This window comes from Lytechinus variegatus, chromosome 1 (assembly GCF_018143015.1).
Source record: "Lytechinus variegatus isolate NC3 chromosome 1, Lvar_3.0, whole genome shotgun sequence".
Lineage (NCBI taxonomy): Eukaryota > Metazoa > Echinodermata > Echinoidea > Temnopleuroida > Toxopneustidae > Lytechinus > Lytechinus variegatus.
The window spans coordinates 29,300,244-29,319,120 of NC_054740.1; the positions used below are offsets into that span (position 1 = coordinate 29,300,244).

The 18,877-nt window shown below is 35.8% G+C and overlaps 1 protein-coding gene and 1 pseudogene across 4 annotated transcripts in view; one reads left to right on the plus strand and one right to left on the minus strand.

Moving 5' to 3' along the window:
* LOC121410664 (iduronate 2-sulfatase-like) overlaps window positions 1-15,865 on the plus strand; it is a 38,024-nt gene extending 22,159 nt beyond the window's left edge. For all 4 annotated transcript variants that reach the window (XM_041602907.1, XM_041602915.1, XM_041602899.1 and 1 more), the window contains 4 exons: window positions 543-631; window positions 4,936-5,376; window positions 6,516-6,642; window positions 13,099-15,865. In XM_041602907.1, the coding sequence (XP_041458841.1) occupies window positions 543-631; window positions 4,936-5,376; window positions 6,516-6,642; window positions 13,099-13,787 (1,346 nt within the window). In that variant the 3' untranslated portion in view covers window positions 13,788-15,865. The remainder of the gene's footprint in view (window positions 1-542; window positions 632-4,935; window positions 5,377-6,515; window positions 6,643-13,098) is intronic.
* LOC121410703 lies at window positions 14,419-15,679 on the minus strand (annotated as a pseudogene).
* Window positions 15,866-18,877: the final 3,012 nt, after the last annotated feature.

Here is an 18,877-nt window from a genome sequence, read left to right on the forward strand (position 1 = left end):
GAAATAAAACTGGGCATAGTTGAGTGTAAATTATAATGTAAAACTTTCACTCTTTTTCAGTATTATTTTCTAAATGATGTAAGGGGCCCCCCGTGTTGAAAATATATTCAGCCAATATCCAAACCACAAAATATGTTCTCCTTTAAAATTTGAGATTGTTGGATTAATGTATAAAAATAAGCTTTGCATTGTTTGTAGCCTTTACATGTCTGTATGGTATTTCACATTCACTGTATATAATATTTATGTAATCATGGCTTTATATGTTTAATATGTTATTTTTAAAGTTTATTGGCTTGAAGATGTGAACAAAACAAACTTCTGATATAGATAAATAAAGACAAACTTGAGCTTGAATTTAAAAAAGTTATCATTTTAGATGGCTATGAGTTCAGTTAAGAATTGAAATATTAAAAAAAAAAGAGTACATTAGTACCAGATTTTTCATTGTATAGTGACACATTACATAAGTATAAAATATATGAAATAGAATTTTTAAGCTGGCATTTAGATCAACATATTCTTTTTATGAATTTATACAGGTAAAGCTTCAAATGGAACTGATGATTACCCATACAGCTGGTCAGTAGAACCATGGCATCCTCCAACACAAAAATATAAGAGAGCAAAGGTACTGTTTTAAGGACAAGTCCACCCCAACAAAAACTTGTTTTGAATAAAAAGAGAAAAATTCAACAAGCATAACACTGAAAATTTCATCAAAATCGGATGTAAAATAAGAAAGTTATAGCATTTTAAAGTTTTGCTTCATTTCACAAAACAGTTATATGCACATCTCGGTCGGTATGCAAATGAGGAAGTGATGACATCACTCACTATTTCTTTTGTATTGTATTATATGAAATATGAAATATTTTTATTTTATCATTATTGTCATGTGAAATGAACTTTCATTCCTCCCTAAACACATGGAATTCCATTATTTTAACATTTTGTGCTTCAGGCAAGGAGGTCCTAATCGTCAAATTCGTAAAAATTGAAATATTGTATAATTCAAACAATAAAAAAAAGAAATAGTGAGTGAGTGACATCATCGACTCTCTCATTTGGATGTAACTGGCTGGATCATATAACTATTTTGTTAAAAATAAGCGAAACTTTGAAATGTCATAACTATCTTAGTTTACATCCGATTTTGATGAAATTTTCAGCATTGTGCTTGTCTGATTTTTCTCTATTGATACAAATTAGCATTTTTCTGAGGTGGACTTGACCTTTAAATAAATTATGTATTATACATTGTCACTTGACTGACCAGGGATGGTGGTGATGATGATGCTAATAGTGATGATACTAATCATGCTGGTGATAATCATGGTAATGATAACAATGATAAGTGGTCACTGATGATAACAATGATGATGATAAAAACACTGATGATTAGATTTAAAATTTTTGTCTCACCTGCATAGCAGAGTGAGACTATAGGCGCCGCTTTGCCGACGGCGGCGGCATCGTCAATATCAAATCTTAACTGGAGGTTAAGTTTTTTAATGACAGCATAACTAAGAAAGTAAATGGACCTAGTTAATTAAACTGAAAATCCTGCCTGAGTTTAAGGTCACATGACCAAGGTCAAAGGTCATTTAGGGTCAATGAACTTAGACCATAATGGGGGAATCAACATCAAAATCTTAACCTTAGGGTTAAGTTTTTGAAATGTTATAACTTCGTAAGTATATGGACCTAGTTCATGAAACATAATGATAATCATAATAATTGGATTTATGTAGCTCTTTTCCCAGAGGTTACAAAGCGCCCTTGATAGCATAAAATAAGTTAAGGTTTATGGTACCATTATATAAGTGTGATTTAAGATGTTTTTTGAAGAGGTCAAGAGAAGAGAGTTTTTGAAGAGATCGAAGGAGTTTGTTCCAAAGACAGCAGGCAAGAGATTGAAAGGAGTTGAAACTTGCCTGTTTTCTGGATTTTGGAATGACATAGGAAGGAGCAGCTGCAGAACGAAGAGAGTATGTAGATCTTTGTTGCTGAAATAATGAAGAATTGTAAGAAGGTAGTGTGGTTGACAGAGATTTATAGGTTTGAACAAGTATTCGATAGTATATTCTATCAGAAACAGGTAGCCAATGTAGTTCATTTAAAAGAGGAGTAGCATGACACCATCTTGGTTTTGACAGATTAAATGTGCACATTTGTTCTGAAGGCATTGAAGTCTTCCAAGATCTTGTTTACTAATACCCTGCCTGAGTTTCAAGTCACATGACCAAGGTCATTTAGGGTCAATGAACTTGGCCAAGTTGAGGGTATTTGTCGAATTTCCTTCGTAACTTTAATTTTTATGGAGCCAGTTCATAAAACTAGGACATATTAAAGAGTAATCAAGTATCACTGAACATCCTGTGCAAGGAAAGTTTAAGGATCTAGTTAATGAAACTTAGACATGTACACATAAGGGTAATCAAGTATAAATGATTGTTTTGCACACATCTTGATCACATGATCATGGTCCAAGGTCATTTTGGGTCAATGGACATAGTATTTAATTTTATTATGAATGTTTTCTTTTTTGAATAATAATTCAATAGCTGTTTTCAAAGTCAGCACTGCTGCTGGGCAGGTCCAAGCTATTGTCCACTCTGAAGCCAAAATTAAATCTTTGCTTAAATCTAACACATTGTATGTCCTTTTGAAGCTTATACTCTGAAGTTTTTTGCCCTATATTTTTTTTCTTCTGGAAACATTAAGTTAATGAATGCCAAGGTCACGATTCCAAGAAATCATTAATTAGCGTGACGTACGGGACATCACATTTTTTATCTGCAGATAATGCAAATTATATATTTGAAAATATTTCTGTGGGAACTTGTAGTACTAAGTTCATACAAACATTTGAGAAAAAATAATAATTTTGAAAATTAATTATTAAGTTAATTATGTGGTGTCCAACAGGCAGTGTCCCGTACGTCACAATTTAGCATATGTTTTTTTAGGTTCTAATTAAGAAAAAGTTGAACAGTTTTCTTCACACTTTGGAGAGTTCTAATTTATATTACAATACATCCAAAAATTAAAGTGAATTTACTGAATTAATTTCCTGTTTAATTATATCAGCTAATGAATCTTTGTGACGTACGGGACAAATGTGTGACGTACGGGACACACCATACATTATACATAGGATTTCTATGTAATTCTAATTAGGGTTATTTTTTAATAAGGAGCAAAGATAATGTAAATTGAAATAAATGATATTATATCAGTGGTTGAATATTGGTAAAAGGCTGATAATAAAGTTACTATTTGTAATAAATAACATTAATTATTATCAATTAGTTAATTCATTAATTGAATCTTTCATAATAATAAGGTCATAAAGTATTTTTGTGTTTCGTTTAATCATATACTATAATAGAAATATATATAAATCATGATAATCCATGTAAAACTTACTTTGGTTTACATCTAGTGAATTATAAATTTTGATGAAATTCCACTTTCCCCATTCGTTTAACACATGGGATTATTTGCAAGACCTCTTTCATAATATTTATAAGGTCGTAAAGTGTTTGCTTTGTTTTGTTTCAGTGTATGCTATTAAAGAAATATATATCAATCATGATAATCCATGTAAAACTTAACTTACTTTGGTTTGCATCAATTTAATTACAAATTTTGATGAAATTTCACTTTCCCCATTCGTCTTACACATGGACAAATGTCCCGTACATGTACGTCACATGTCCCGTACGTCACAGCGCGGTTGTTTATATTTTGACCTATTACATAATAACACCAATCAGTTCTATAATTTCATTCATGACTATTGAAACTTGATAAGATACAAGATGAAAACATGATAATTAGAGATTTCCAGCTAATTCCATTTCACAGAGTTTTAATCACAAACTTTTTTTCAAAAAAATCAGCTTATGTCTGGTCCCGTACCTCACAGTGCATATTGATTAAAATATTACATCGTTAATGGAATTGTAGATCACTAATTTTTTTATGAATAAAGAGGGCACGAATGACCTTCCAAAATCCATAAAAGATTCTCTGTTGTGCATTCATTTCTTATGTTACACAACTTTAAAGTCTCTAAATGTCCTGTACGTCACAAGTCAAATAGCTTGGACCTGCCCTGCTATATTTATGTAATGCAGTGGAGACTGTCAGAGGCGTTCCACTTGTTTTTCTTCTAAACACATGAATACCCTCTTTGTTGATAGGTGCTATTATCCATTAGGTGACATTAGTTTACATTAAGCATAATTCCATTTCATCAAAGTTATGAGATATATTTATTCAAAATTATTCCATTCTCATCTAGATGCCCAACCCTATGAACCCATATATATCTTGAATATTTTACATATTTGCATGAAACTAATGGTTTTGTTATTGCACAATGAAAATTATGATAATGACTTATTTTCATCATCAAATCATTCTCAATGATATGATGATAATGACAGTGATGACAAATAGTTATGATGATGATGATATACAATATGGAATTAATATACTAAAGTAATTATATGAATTAATGAGCTTGAAAAAACTTCTTTTACATTAGATTCTGACAACCTTGGATTTTAGACAATTTTGACTAAGGGTAGCTTGCGCTTTATTCTAGCAGGCAGCATCATTGACATTGTCAACCCTAAAGTTCTAATACACTTTGCAAAGAAGGGAAATCATAAATGTTTTATTAATTAGTTATTATCCCCAATCATTTATTGGTATCCTGCGGTTACAGAACCTCATTTTAAAGTTTGGGAGAAGTCTTATTTCTTTGTTACATATTGTATGATTTAAAAGAAAAAAAGGCAATTGTGTTTATTCAACAAATATTTGAGATGTTGCTGCCCCACTTAATTGCCTTTTCCATTTATGATTAACTGCCGTAGTGTTGAGTTCCTTAAAATAGTTAACATGACTATTTCTCTACAGGTGTGCAAGAACTTGGATGGCACACTACATGAGAACATCATATGCCCTGTCAATGTCACTGAAATGCCCTTGAAGAGCCTTCCTGATATGCAAAGCACCGACTACGCCATTGACCTTCTCAAACAGTTTGCCTCAAGGTCACGAGCTTCACCACCGTCTCGCAAGTCTACCATGAAAGAGAGTGGTTTCCGTATCTCTAAGGACCCTTCCCAGCCATTCTTTTTAGGTGTTGGGTACCATAAACCTCACATACCTTTCAAGTATCCTCAGGAGTACCAGGCTTTGTACCCTCTGGAAGAGGTAGAGATTGCCTCTAACCCTGACCTACCTCCTAAGCTACCACCCGTGGCATTTGAGCCTTACTTAAGCCTGATGGAACGGGAAGACATTGCTGCCCTCAATATCAGTTTTCCCTACGGTCCTATACCTAGACCTTATCATGTAAGTATTAAAGTAAAGGACAGACAATACTCCATTTTCATGCTGACTTTAGGTATTCCCATTGTCTTTTTATAGATTTACAGTAGGACACTGATTGACATACAATCAGAGGCGTCGATCCTGGGGGTAGTGGGGGCGATCACCCCACCAATGAAAATATTGGGGGGCAAACATATCATTTTGCCCCCCCAATAATTCCGGATATGCATAAAAAAACAAGATTGTAATGTTCAGCAAGCGAGATTGAGATACACAACTCGTTTTGTACTTAAAATTGTGCTCAAAATGTCAGCTTTTCAGAATGGAATATAAAAATTTTCAGCTCGCGCTTCGCGCTCGCATCATTTCTGTAGCAAAAACCCATACTTTTCATGATTAAATAGGTGAATGTAAATGTCCCGTTTTCAGTTCTAAGCCTCAAACAAACTCCTGCTTCGATTTGCAATCATCTTTTCTTGGATATTTATCTTGTTCTTTATCAAAAACGTACATTAAACTGTCATTTTTTCAGATCGAAATATCAAAATTTTCAGCTCGCGCTTCGCGCTCGCAGCTATTCTTCTTTTGGATACAAATCTTAATCATTGATACCAAAAATGCTTAGAATATCAAGTTTTCAGGTCAGAATATAAAGAAATTTCAGCTCACTCTCGGCACTCGTACTATCTGTGTAGTGAGATATGTATCCTCCTGATGAGTTACTACAAACAGTCCTAAACAGGCACGCTTTTCCTGTCTGTATACTAAAAATAAATCACAGCTCGCGCTCGCATTAATTTGTTGGTGAGATATGTGTGTCTCATGAGTCATATGTATGTGTGTGTGTGGGGGGGTGTTTTGTACTATCGAGCGCCTTTGGAGATTTTGCCCCCCCAATCTGAAAAATGGATAGACGCCCCTGCATACAATGTACTAACTGCACAATATAATTATCAAATTGCCAGTATGAGATGCATTCTGGTGCATTCAGGCAGAGATTTCATTTATGAGAAAGCGTGTGAATTGTCATATTCTTTGTCCAGATATTTCAAATTCTCATTTTCATTCCGAATTTCTGCTTGCATGCAAAGTTGGATTTGTATTCAAATTTTGTCATTTATATTTATTTTATTCTGTTTTGTACGCTTTTCATTCTATAGTACCTACTGCGACAGAGTTACTACGCAGCTGCCACCTACACAGATTTCCAGATAGGAAGGTTACTTCATGGCTTAGAAGAAAATGGCTTTGCAAATAATACAATAATCGTATTTGTTGGAGATCATGGTATGTAATATTCACTTAGATTACATTTACAAGTGTATTTTTTATTATGTAATTCCATTGTTTGACTTCATATTTTTGTTTTGTTATTTTTTACAATGGATATCAATGACACTTTTTCAATCATAAACAACTTTAAATCAATTCCTTTATTCAATAAAAGGACAAATGGGGATCGATTTTTATTTTCAAAAATGCGTTTCGCATTGAATTTGTATTTGAAATTTTGGACCAAGTTCAGGTCTGACATACACTTCTGTAATTTTTACTAGGAGTGGGCTATACATGGGTCAAAAATACTTTTTGTCATTTTAATATGGCAACAGTTTTTTTTTCCTTCTTCTGTGTCTCGTCGTAAAATGACAATATTTTTGTCTCAGGTGTCAGAAAAAAATGTGCCAGGCCAAAATCCGATTTTTTTGTTGGTTATTTTGCATCAAAGACTTATTGAAACTGGGGGAAGTTCCATTGACTATGTGAAAAATCAAAAGAAGGAATTTAAAGACTATGCGTTCCTTCAGGGGCAACCAGTGAAGAGATTTCATAATATGGGTGATGTGGCTGCGCTTGCTAGATAGAGTTACAATAGGTGCAGTTGAATTTTGTTACCTTTGTAATTTCCTGAGTTGAGAATCTGGTAAAGTGTAAAGGAGACTAAAACCAAAATTGAATCTTGGAAGAAATAAGTAAATGTACCAGTTTCTCTATTGCTGAGCAAGTGAGATATTTTCTTATGAAGCCAATATTGCGCAATTGATAATGAACTGTTCTGCAATGCTTGTAATCTGGTTGGACATGTGAGAATAAAAAATAACTCCAAGATGCGACATGGTTTTGATATTGTCATTGTCTGAGATAGAAATAGAATCGTATGTTGAAACTTCGAGCCCAAAGCTAAAAACTAACATTTTTGGCTCAAAAGTAACAAGTTTGACTTCAACTAAGTGTCAATATCCATTATGCATTATTCAAGATTACACAGGGCTTATGTGGCACTAGTTTGATTGGGTAAAATCGATACAAAAATCTGAATATCATTTGCATATAAATGTTAGTGAACAGAACAGAGTAATGTTTAGAATTTCTTGAAGCCTTGTCAAATGAATGGAAAACAAAGTGGGCCCTCCAACAGAGCCCAACAACTTCTTGGGCACCCATTATTTATTTGGTGGTCTTTTTCTCTGGTTTTGGTGTATATCCATATGTTTTGGGGGCAGGCATTTTATTTTTCCTAAAATTAATACCTTTAAACCATTATTTGTTCAGTTAAAAGGTGATGTTACCTAAATTTATCAATTTTGATAGCCTTTTTGCAGTCAAAAAGTAGGTTTTTCGTCTTGTGGTTCTTGGATATTAGATGATGTGAATTCAACAATAACAAGCAGCTTCATGTGGCTATATTGCTTTTATTCCTTTACTTTTGGTTTTATGGATATTTGCGCAATATATCTTGGTAAATTAAAAAAAGATCATTTATTCATAGGGGCTACAGTGGGTAAACAATGTATTATACATACTGCACTGCATGTATGTATGTATGTCCATGCATTGACCACCATGACAAGGTCTGTATGAAAACTATAGTGTCATAGAAATGAGCTCTTAGGTTTAGAATAAGTTGCCTCAGGAATTGAAGATATGTTTCGTCTCAGAATTTGAAGACATGTTTCGTCAAATATGCCAATTCACGGGGTGGAGACAGATAAGTATAATTAATATTATATGGATGATAGTCAACCCCACATTATGGCATTTACACTGTAGGCCTAGCAAATCTGTGTCCTGTTCAATAAAAAATACCACAAAGGTAACTTTGCCATACAGTGGTAACTTCACTTGCATTAAATCCTTGATTTTGACTGGCCGATGATTAGTGTTTTGATGGTAGTTAACTAACCTTACAAAGTAGGGTTAGACCTCTCAACCAGGTAAAAATTCCTCCAAATGATGACGATATATCTAAAATGTGATATGCATACAGGATACATCTGAGGTTAAAGTGCAATTTGTGTTACATCGGATTATATCATGAACATCAGCTGAAAAGAAATCAAATTCACAGTCTAATTTTAAATCTCAGGCGTTCATTTCTATGACACTTTGGTGCGACGAGGGGCGACGGGGCATTGAATTTACATCCTGTTTTTGCGTTACAGGCCGTGTTATATGTCATGGTGGTCAATGCACCAAGATAGGCATATATATCACAAATATCCATAAATCCAAATTTAGAGGAATCAAAGTAATATGAAGCTGCTTGCTACTGTTCAACTGGTATCATCTAATATCCAAGAACTTAAAGATGATTAACTCTTCTTTATTAAAAAGGCTGAAAAAGGAACTAAAGATTGTGAAATTTAAATAAATTTACGTTTAAACTGTACAAATGGTTTAGGAGAACTATTTTTATGAGAAACAAATTGCCTGCCCCCTAAAACATATGAATATACACCAAAACAAGAGAAAAGACCACCAAGTAAAGAAGTTGTGGCCAAAACTGTGATTTGGGAGGTGTTTTGGCAGCCATTCTGGATTTTGACCTGGCACTCTTTTTTTTTCTTGGACGTGCGACAAAAAAAATTTAGTCATTTCATGATAAGATAAGGTAAAAGGAGACAGAAAAATTGTTACCACAGTAAGACAAAAAAATTCACCCATTTGTAGCCCACTCCTATTCCTACTAACTTCTAAACCCTCATTCATGGGTGTCAGAAATGGTTTTCTGACAGTTGCTCTAATATCACATGGTCTAATTAGCAGATGGTCTAACACCATTCAGGCTCAACCTACTTAGTCCAATTCTCTTTTGGTTTAATGACCACATGGTCTTATAGCCAATTGGTCTAATGATCACTTGGTCTAATAGCCAATTGGTCGAAATGCCCAGTTGGGCTTATTGTGACTTGGTCTAATTTTCCTTTGGTGTAATTGCCATTTTGTCTAATGTATTTTATTGTCACTCGGTCTAATTGCATTTGGTCTTATACCAGTTCGTCTAATAGTCGATTGGTCTAATACCAGTTGATCTAATCCTCACTTGGTCCATTATTCATTTGGTCTAATGTGCAGTTGGTTTAATTTCCATTTCGGCTAATTTCCACCTCGTCTAATTTCCAGATACAGTAGTCTAATATTCATTTTCTTCTACCTGCCACTTGGTCTAATTTGTAAAGTTTGTTGACTTGTTTTCAATTTTCTAGTGAAATTCGTTAATTTACTTTCCACGTGCTGACTTCGAATCTTCACACGCGCTCCCCTCGATATTGGAGTCAGTTAGAGTGACGTATTTCCATCCCCAAATTTTGAAAATTTGGGGATTTTCAAAAGCCTTTGGGGCATGAAAAAATATATTTGAGGATTTAACACAATTTGGGGGTATTTTGCCTATTTAAGGGGATTTTTTAAGGTTTTGGTGAAAAACAAAATTTTGAAATTTGCTATTTTTCTGTTAAATAATGCTGATAAATGATCACAGAGGTGAAAAAGTAAGATTTTTATTTTATTTAGGCCTATACGATCAACTGTAGATAGTTAATGGCTGGCTTAACCCAATCAGGGTGCCCAGTTTTTCAAGAAAGCAAAAATCCCTGATTTTTCTCTGCCAAGTTTTAAAATTCCCAGATTATTATTTTAACCCATTCCAATTTCTCATGTTTTCTATTTTCAATTTTTTACCTGTAGGCCTACTTGTACTGTAGTAAAAGAGGCTACACTACAAAAAAATTACCATAACATGTCATTCAATGAATGTTGTTTTAATATACAACAAAATATATCAGAGTCTGACTGGCTATCGTGCTTTCAACTTTTATGCCGATCAAAATTCTCTAATTTTGCCCTCATTGAGGCATTTTCCTGTGATTTAAGGTAATTCCCTGATTTTTCCTTGACTGGAAAAAATGTTTAAAAAATCCCTGATTTCCTTGATTTCCGTGATGGGCTGGGAACCCTGCCAATCCATTTTAAGGAAGAGGAGAAGAAGTAGAACAAAAGACAGGATGAGAAGATATAAGATGACTGACAACTGTAGTGATGAATGATAAAGTTCTGCAAGCGTAGATATATATACTATGTTATTACACGTCAGAATGAGTCATTGCTGCTACCAAGTTGGTCGCCTTGATGTCGCAACTAACCCAATAAACCTGTATAGTGTTATCAAACTATTTCTAATTGGTCTTTTATTTGCCCTCAGATTATTGAAATAACTAAACAAAATATTCATAACAAAATTACATGATCTAATGGCTTTGTGACTTTTGGAATCCCAAATCTGTATAACTGAATATTTTCCACCAAGTTCAAGTATCATCCATAATGGTGCATAACAGTGATTTAATACAGGCATAATCATGTAAACCAGATACATATCCACAGAATTATATTGTATTTTTGTTCCTTTCTTCATAAAAATGTTACTCAGATGAAACCCCGACATTCGACCATTATAAGTTACAAGGTCCCCAACTTATTATTCTGTAATGTGCATGCTGTGATGTAATGATTATTAGTAGGGGAAGGCGGGGTAAGTTGAGACACTTTTTGCATTTTGCATGATAGAATTGATATGATTAATGATTTTGTAGACACAAGTATCTTGCCTTAAAATTTTATTCTTGGGACATATTTTTCACCTAATATATAACTTTCTACCTCCTTTTTTCTACCTTTGAAAAAAAGAGATGTCAAATGGCTCGACTTGCCCAATCATTATGGTAAGTTAAGCCACAAAAAACTATGTACAAAATGCATGGGTAAGAATCAGCATGTCTTTTTTTTTTTATTTAAAATCTTTTCACTTGCTAATTCTCTATAAATAGCAACATCCTCTGAAAGGAAAAGAACAGTCATGTAAATTTGCTCCTTCCTGCCTGCATATCGATGGCTCAACTTGCCCCATGTTGGTTGGCTCAACCTACCCCAGTCCTAACTTAATGCAATAATTTCACATCTACACATTTCTTCTGTATCCATTATGTAAAATACTATGACAAGAATGAAGATCCATACATGGCCTAACAATGTTGTTCTTATGTCTGTATTATATTTTTATTAGTGCATGTAAAAAGCACTTATATTTTTCACACCCTATTTACTTTTGGTTGTAAAGCTCTACCCCCGGGGGGGGGGGGGGCCACTTACATTGACGAGTGGATACCATGCGCGACCAAAAAAACACGTAAAAAGGATGTCTTTTTCACGATAGGGCACGTTACGTACGTAACATGATAAGAGCGTCAAAAACACAAAAATAATGAAAAAAGGGTATCTATTTCACGAGGAAAATTATGTGTTTAGGGTCAAATTTGCGGGGATGATAAAACAAAATTAAAATGTTTTATAAAGGATGTCCTTTTTGCCCAAACACTTCTTAGAGTCTGATTTTCACGAGGTCCAAGATGGGGTCCTACTAAACCAAATAAGGTAAAGCCGACGACCGAAGGACACGTAACAATAAAACATTCCTGTACTTGTTTAGGGGTTCATTTCAAGGAATATTTGCCAAGAACGATTTTCTTTCCAATACTTGTTAAGGGTAGGGTTTCACACGCCAATACTTGTTAAGGGGTGCATTTTCAGAATATGGAAATTACGTGTTTAGGGTGCTTTTCGAGACCTCATGGTCGCGCATGGTATCCACTCGTGAATGGAAGTGGCCCCCCCCCCCCGGGCTCTACCCCTCCGGATCCTGGCGACATGAATTAAGTAATACATGGTATTTATCCATTACGTACCATATTTGTTAATTCTAGATGAAATAAATACTAATGAATGATGTTATATTCAAATAAATGGACATTAGACCCATGAAAATTAGACCAAGTGACGATTAGCCCATCTTGGCATTAGACCAATTGGCGATAAGACCAAGTGGTCATTAGACCAATTGGCGATTAGACCAAGTGGTCATTAGACCATTTGGCTATTTGACCAAGTGGTCATTAGAAAACAAATACTAGACCAAGTGGTCATTTGGCTATTAGACCAAGTAGTCATTAGACTAACTGGATATTAGACCAAGTGGAAATAAGGCTATATGGAAATTATACCTACATGTAGTGGAAATTATACCAAACGATTATTAGTCCATGTGACAATTAGACCAAGTGGTGTTAGACCAACTAGAAATTAGTCTAAATGGTTTGATAACATCTGCTCATTAGACAAAGTAGATATAAGACCAAGTGGGAATTAGGCCAACTGGTTATTAGCCCAAATGGAAATCAGACAGAGTGATATTAGACCAAGTGGGTATTAGACGAATTGGATATTAGACAAAGTGGTTGTAGACGAAATGAGTTTAGACTATGTGTCGTTGGACGAACTAATAAGTAGACCAAGTGGTATTAGACCATCCAAAATTTGGCCTCAAAAGTTATGAAGCCATGTAGCGATTGCACAAAATGTTGAAATGTTGAAAGAAATTAACATATAACTATTTTGCTTTTCTTCTATCAGGATGGCAGCTGGGTGAGCATTCAGAATGGTGTAAGTTCTCAAACTTTGAATTGGCCACACGGGTCCCGCTTATGGTTCATGTACCAGGAGTTGGAGATAAACAAATGACGAAGAAGTTTCCTCTGAGAAATCTACTCGATAACAAAACGTTACGCGAAACAAGGTATTCTCATGGTCTGAAAGGGGGTAAAGTTGTGAAAGAATTTGTTGAGTTGGTAGATATGTTCCCCTCTCTTGCAGAATTAGCCGGACTTCCAGTGCCAAATACTTGCCCTCCAAATCCATTCAAGGTTGATTTTTGCACAGAAGGGGTAAGCTTTGCACCCCTCATAGTGGGAGATTTGTCTAGGAAAGGGAGTTCTTACACCCGATGGAAGAATGCTACCTTCAGTCAATACCCAAGACCAGGGGATGTGCCAACATACCAGTCTGACCTACCCCATCTAGTCAACATCACCATAATGGGTTATTCCATGCGCACTGTGGACTATCATTTCACAGAGTGGATCGGATTTAACCATTCAACTTTTCAGGGGGATTGGGAGGATGTTCACGCCAGGGAGCTTTATGTGTTGGCAACAGATCCACTTGAAAACGACAATGTTGCAGACAATTCAGACTTTTCTGACTTAGTCCAAGATTTACACATGAGGCTCAAACGTGGATGGAGGGATTCCTTACCTGTTTGACCACTTAACCTCATCTTCTATGATGAAAGCATGTTTGGAAAGAATTAAAAAGAGTACAATAGACAACCATACAGGCCTTAATTCTCAAAGGTGGGCTAACTTTGCCAGGGGTTGTACATGTATTTGACCCAGGGGCCAGCAATGATGGGCCAACAAATCCTGAGTGTTAATTTCACCCACAGAGCATTTAACATCTTTTAGCCCCAGCATGCTTATTTGCATTGGTGCGTGGGCTAAATCATAAACTGAAGCTTGCTCCCTATATAGCACTGAACTGAGCATGCTCAGTGTAATATCACAGTATTGGTTCAGTTCAAGTGGTTGTTTCATAAAGCTATTTGTAAAGTTACGCACAACTTTACACACTACTGGAACATGATCTTGGGTCTTAACTCAATTACATAGGGATATCACTTGGCATGAGAAAGGGTTACCAGTCGTGCGTAAAGTCATTCGTATCTTACAAACAGCTTTATGAAACACCTACCAGGGTTTGGCAATAATAATATGCAACATATGTAAAGCGTTGAATACAAATGTTTTTAAGCACTTCATTTATAGTGCATACTATTACCCTGGCTTTAGCACGGCTGCCCTGATCGGACTCTTGAGCATTCAAGAAATTCTCTCGTGTAGTACATGAGTGCACATGCTTAACAATTATCTCTTCTGACAAACAAAAATACCTGGGCACAAATATTTTCCAGGTAATTGCGCTTTCGTGAATGAGCAGTGAAGCCATCATACATATAATCTAAATATCTGAATACCCAAAATCAAGTAACTTTCAATTTATGGTAAGCGCAGTTTCAAATTGCCAAGTGCGTCTTTTTTCTGTACCATAAAAAGTGAGCTACTTCTGTCTTATTTTTCTGTAGTACATGAGTGCACATGCTTAACAATTATCTCTTCTGACAAACAAAAATACCTGGGCACAAGAATATTGCTGTAATTATCAAGCTTCTACTGTTCATTGAATCATTATTATCACTGATTTGTTATGGTGGATATATTTAAAAATCCTAAGAAGTTCAATTATTAAGATTCTTGGTTAGGCAAATACATCAAAAACACCAAAAAGAACAGCATCATTCAGCCAAAGTCCATTTTAGAGACCCACAGCTTAACACTATCCCATTCTTGTCGAATTCACTATAGCTTGGGTAAGTGGAGGGAACTTCCAGTGTAGGCCCACAGATGTGAGCTACTGGCCTTCTGGCCAAGCCCTCTATTGCTGTTAATTGAATGGTTATTTTCAATACGCTCGTGACTTGTGAACCAGTGATAAAGTGCAGAAGCTTCTCAAGTGTTTTGCGATCCAGAGCTCGGACATAGTGGGTAAGGTATCTTAGTGACTGGCTTTCCTCCCTTGTTGTTGTAACTGCACTGAATAAATTGATTCCCTTTGCTGTAGGAGCCAGCTCCTTGTACAAATCAAGAGCTGCAGGAGGATTTTCAAACTTTGACTGAAGTCCAAATCGAACAACATCCCTCATGCACTGCAATGCATAATTTCCATTTTGGATCATGCACTTGTGTGCCAATTGGTGGATTGTGCCTGCAGCTTCTTCCTCTTGTGGAATGTTGGCCCCTTATCTGGACAGCAAATCTACCATAGCCTCTTTCTCATCTTCTGTCAAGCTGCCATCAAGTGCTTATTGTACAGCTGATCTGTCTGCATCGCATACGTACAGCATGAAGGAGCTTAAACAAAACATCTTGTGTGACTTGCTCTTCTCCGAACAACAAAGCTACAAAAAAGCAGGTGCTAGCTTCATAGGAAACACTTTGTGTTCCAGGTAACCCTTTACTAATATTTGCCCAACTGCATTCCACTCCTCACTGCCTAACTCGGGGCATAATGCTGGAATTCTGACATCTTCCCCATCAGATTAAGTGCTGAAAAACATTTCCCCAAAACATGTAGTATGGTATTTATTCAATAAGAAAACTGGCAAAACAGTCCTAAGACTGACAAATCTAGTGCACAGTATAAACAAAGGCAAAGTACAATATTATAAAGATGAAATAAAAGCAAAAAATTACAACCAACCGATAATCATATTACACAATCATAAAAGATATATACCAAAAGAAGAAAAAAAAAGAAACTTTAAAAAGTAACATATTGATCAATGAAGCATGTACAAATGTCAAGAAGTGTGAAAGTGTAATTCGAACAGAACGCAACTAGGGCATAAAATGATATATTACATGTATAACCATGTAATACGGGGACAAAAATAAAGGGGGAAAAGAGAAAGGGAGAGAGATCGTGAGAGGGAACCAATATTACGGGAATCATAAATATAAAAAACAAATGAGAAAAGGAAGAGAAAGAAAAATAAAGGATGAGATAGGACGAATGATGAAAAAAGAGTGACAAGGGAATAGAGTGGGTGGAAAAAAAACAGAAATGAAAAAAGGTAAAGGAGGGGCAGATGAAGGCAAAAAATGGAAAAGAAGACCAACAGATGGGGGAAAGATAGTAGGAAAAAATAGACGCAAAGCTGGTTTTAACCTTGTAAAAAAATCAGTAAGTGATAAAAAAATGCCAAGAATGCGTCAATGAAGAGAAAAAAAGGTGAAACGTGTGGTTGATGAGAAAATGGCAAGAAAGATGGGCATTGGCACGAATTAAAATTTGGTATATACATACATTAGAGTTAACTGTTACATTCATTTGATCTAAAAAATAAAAATTGTGCGAATCGCCGGGGAATAAAAACCGGTTCAGAAAACATTACAATTTCAAATATTAACACGTAAAATATGGCAGTAACAAGCTTTCAATATTGTACAAAATCAAAATCACAGTAAGCTCATTTACACGCTTGAGATAAAGTAAAAGAGGAAGGTGAAGAAAGAATGGGATAAGAAAGGAGAAAAAAGTGGAAAAAAGATCAGAAAAGGGAAAACAAAAAGGAAAGTGAAAAAAAAGGATTGAGCAAGGTTTGTGATAATATTAAAAAATACAACAAAATCATTATGAATTCAGTATAGATACAATATGTGGTATCGCGGATTGTTTGTATCTTCGAGTTCTGCAAAATGGTATGTCCAAGCGTTCAGAGTTCCGGAGCTGGACATTCGAGCCCGACTGGGATCTTCTGGTAGGGGGGAGCATATCTCGATGACGCTCAGATTTTAGTAACCCAAGTCCAAAACAAAGCAAGAGGTCATCTCTACGTTCTTTGAGAGTTTTTAGTCCATACAACGTTAGCTGATCGAAATAAGGTAGAACATTCGGAAATGCAATGCAACGTAGAGCTCGCTTTTGAACACGTTCTAGTTCTTCCAACTGGGCCGCAGTAAGACTCGAACTCCAAACTGGTGATCCAAATTCTAAAAGTGGGCGAATGTAGACTTTGAAGATGGTCACCAAATCATCTACACTTGCTCCATGCTTCTTAAGAACATTAAGAATATAGAAACGCCGCGCTGTACGAGAGATCATGAGCTCAACCAGACAATCAAACTTAAGATTTGACTGGATCGTGATTCCAAGTTACACCAAGGATTCCACCCATCCAAACGGCAATCATTGATATGAAGAGGCTCTTTAGGAGGAGGAGATTTCATGAAGCTGAACTGCATAGCTTTACATTTCTCAGGTTTCAATTTCATATCGTTTTCAACACACCAATCGCTCAGGGCATCAATATGGCTCTGCATGACACCTATTTGGTTCTTCCGAACAACTTCAAGAAGACTCAGGTCATCCACGTATTTCCAACGATTATTAGTGGTTAAGGCGGCATCGTTGATCATGGCAAGAAAAAATGACAGGACCCAACTTTGTCCCTTGGGGGACTCCGCACGTGAGGTTCAGAGCACTTGAAGTCTTTGATAACGCACTGCTTGAGAGCGATGAGTCAGGAAGCTGCAGATGGTTGGAAGAATAGAGGTATCCACATCAGAACCAATCAGCTTCTGGATAGCTAATGTGTGATTAATGAGATCGAAGGCCTTCTTAAAATCAACAGCACATAGATTTGCATAGTGTCCTTGCTTATCAAGATTGCGCTGGATGACATCTAAAAAGCTCACAAGGTAATGATTGATGAAACTACCTTTCAAGTTGCCAAACTGTGAACAATCCATGCGATGTCCAAGGTCTGAAGTAAGCCATTCAGCCAGGAAATTTTCAAAGATCCTTGCGAAAGCTAGCGTTACTGAGATCGGCCTTAGTTGAGAGAAATCTCTCACATTGGGAACTTTCGGGACGGGACAATCTGAAGCATTCTTCCAAATCAAGGGAAAATAACCAGAACGTAGACAATCGTTGTAGATTTTGGTGAGGGGTGAAGAAAGTTCCAATGCAAATTCCTTAATCAGTCTAATAGGGATGTCATTAGGGTGCGTTGCCTTTGAAGCATTGAGGCGTTTGAGACGAGCATAAACTTCATGCACCTTTATCAAAGGTGGGGGGAACATCGCGGGAAGATATGCAGGTAATTTTGACAAGTCCAATGGGGGTAATTGGGTGCAAATACTAGCGAAGAAGCATCTCTGGATACACCCTGTGCATCTACCCCCAATTCATCCATGCAGATTTTCACATGTACGTACTCATACTCAAGCTGAGCTGAAAAAAAATGACTGCTGCGCATTCAAGTCGAGGGAACGAGTTAGTATGTGGAGGGAACGATTTATGGAAAAAATTGACATATCACCTGAGGGGCTCCGTAAAAATATGTGTATGTAATGAAATAAGATAGTTTTCTCAAGTTATTCAATAAATAAGGCTATAAAGTCCTAAAATACCTTTAGGCAAGAATTCCTTCATTTAGTTTATTCCTTCAAAAAAAATTCAACCTGGTTGACTACAGAATTACAGTGCAAGAAATTTCTGCTATCTTATCACACCCATGCAGAAGTCATTGTGAAAGATACATACATTTGAAGATCGTCTTATATAAATACTGATTGCATACACTTAACAACCAAACTAAGATTCTTCACATTTCCTCAAATTTGTAAAATACACAGTTCTTATTTATTGGTGAAAAAAGTGTCAGTTACATGCATATTGAATAGATACAGTGTGCTATCGCGCCTTGCGATTTCACCACGATCCGTCCTCTCTG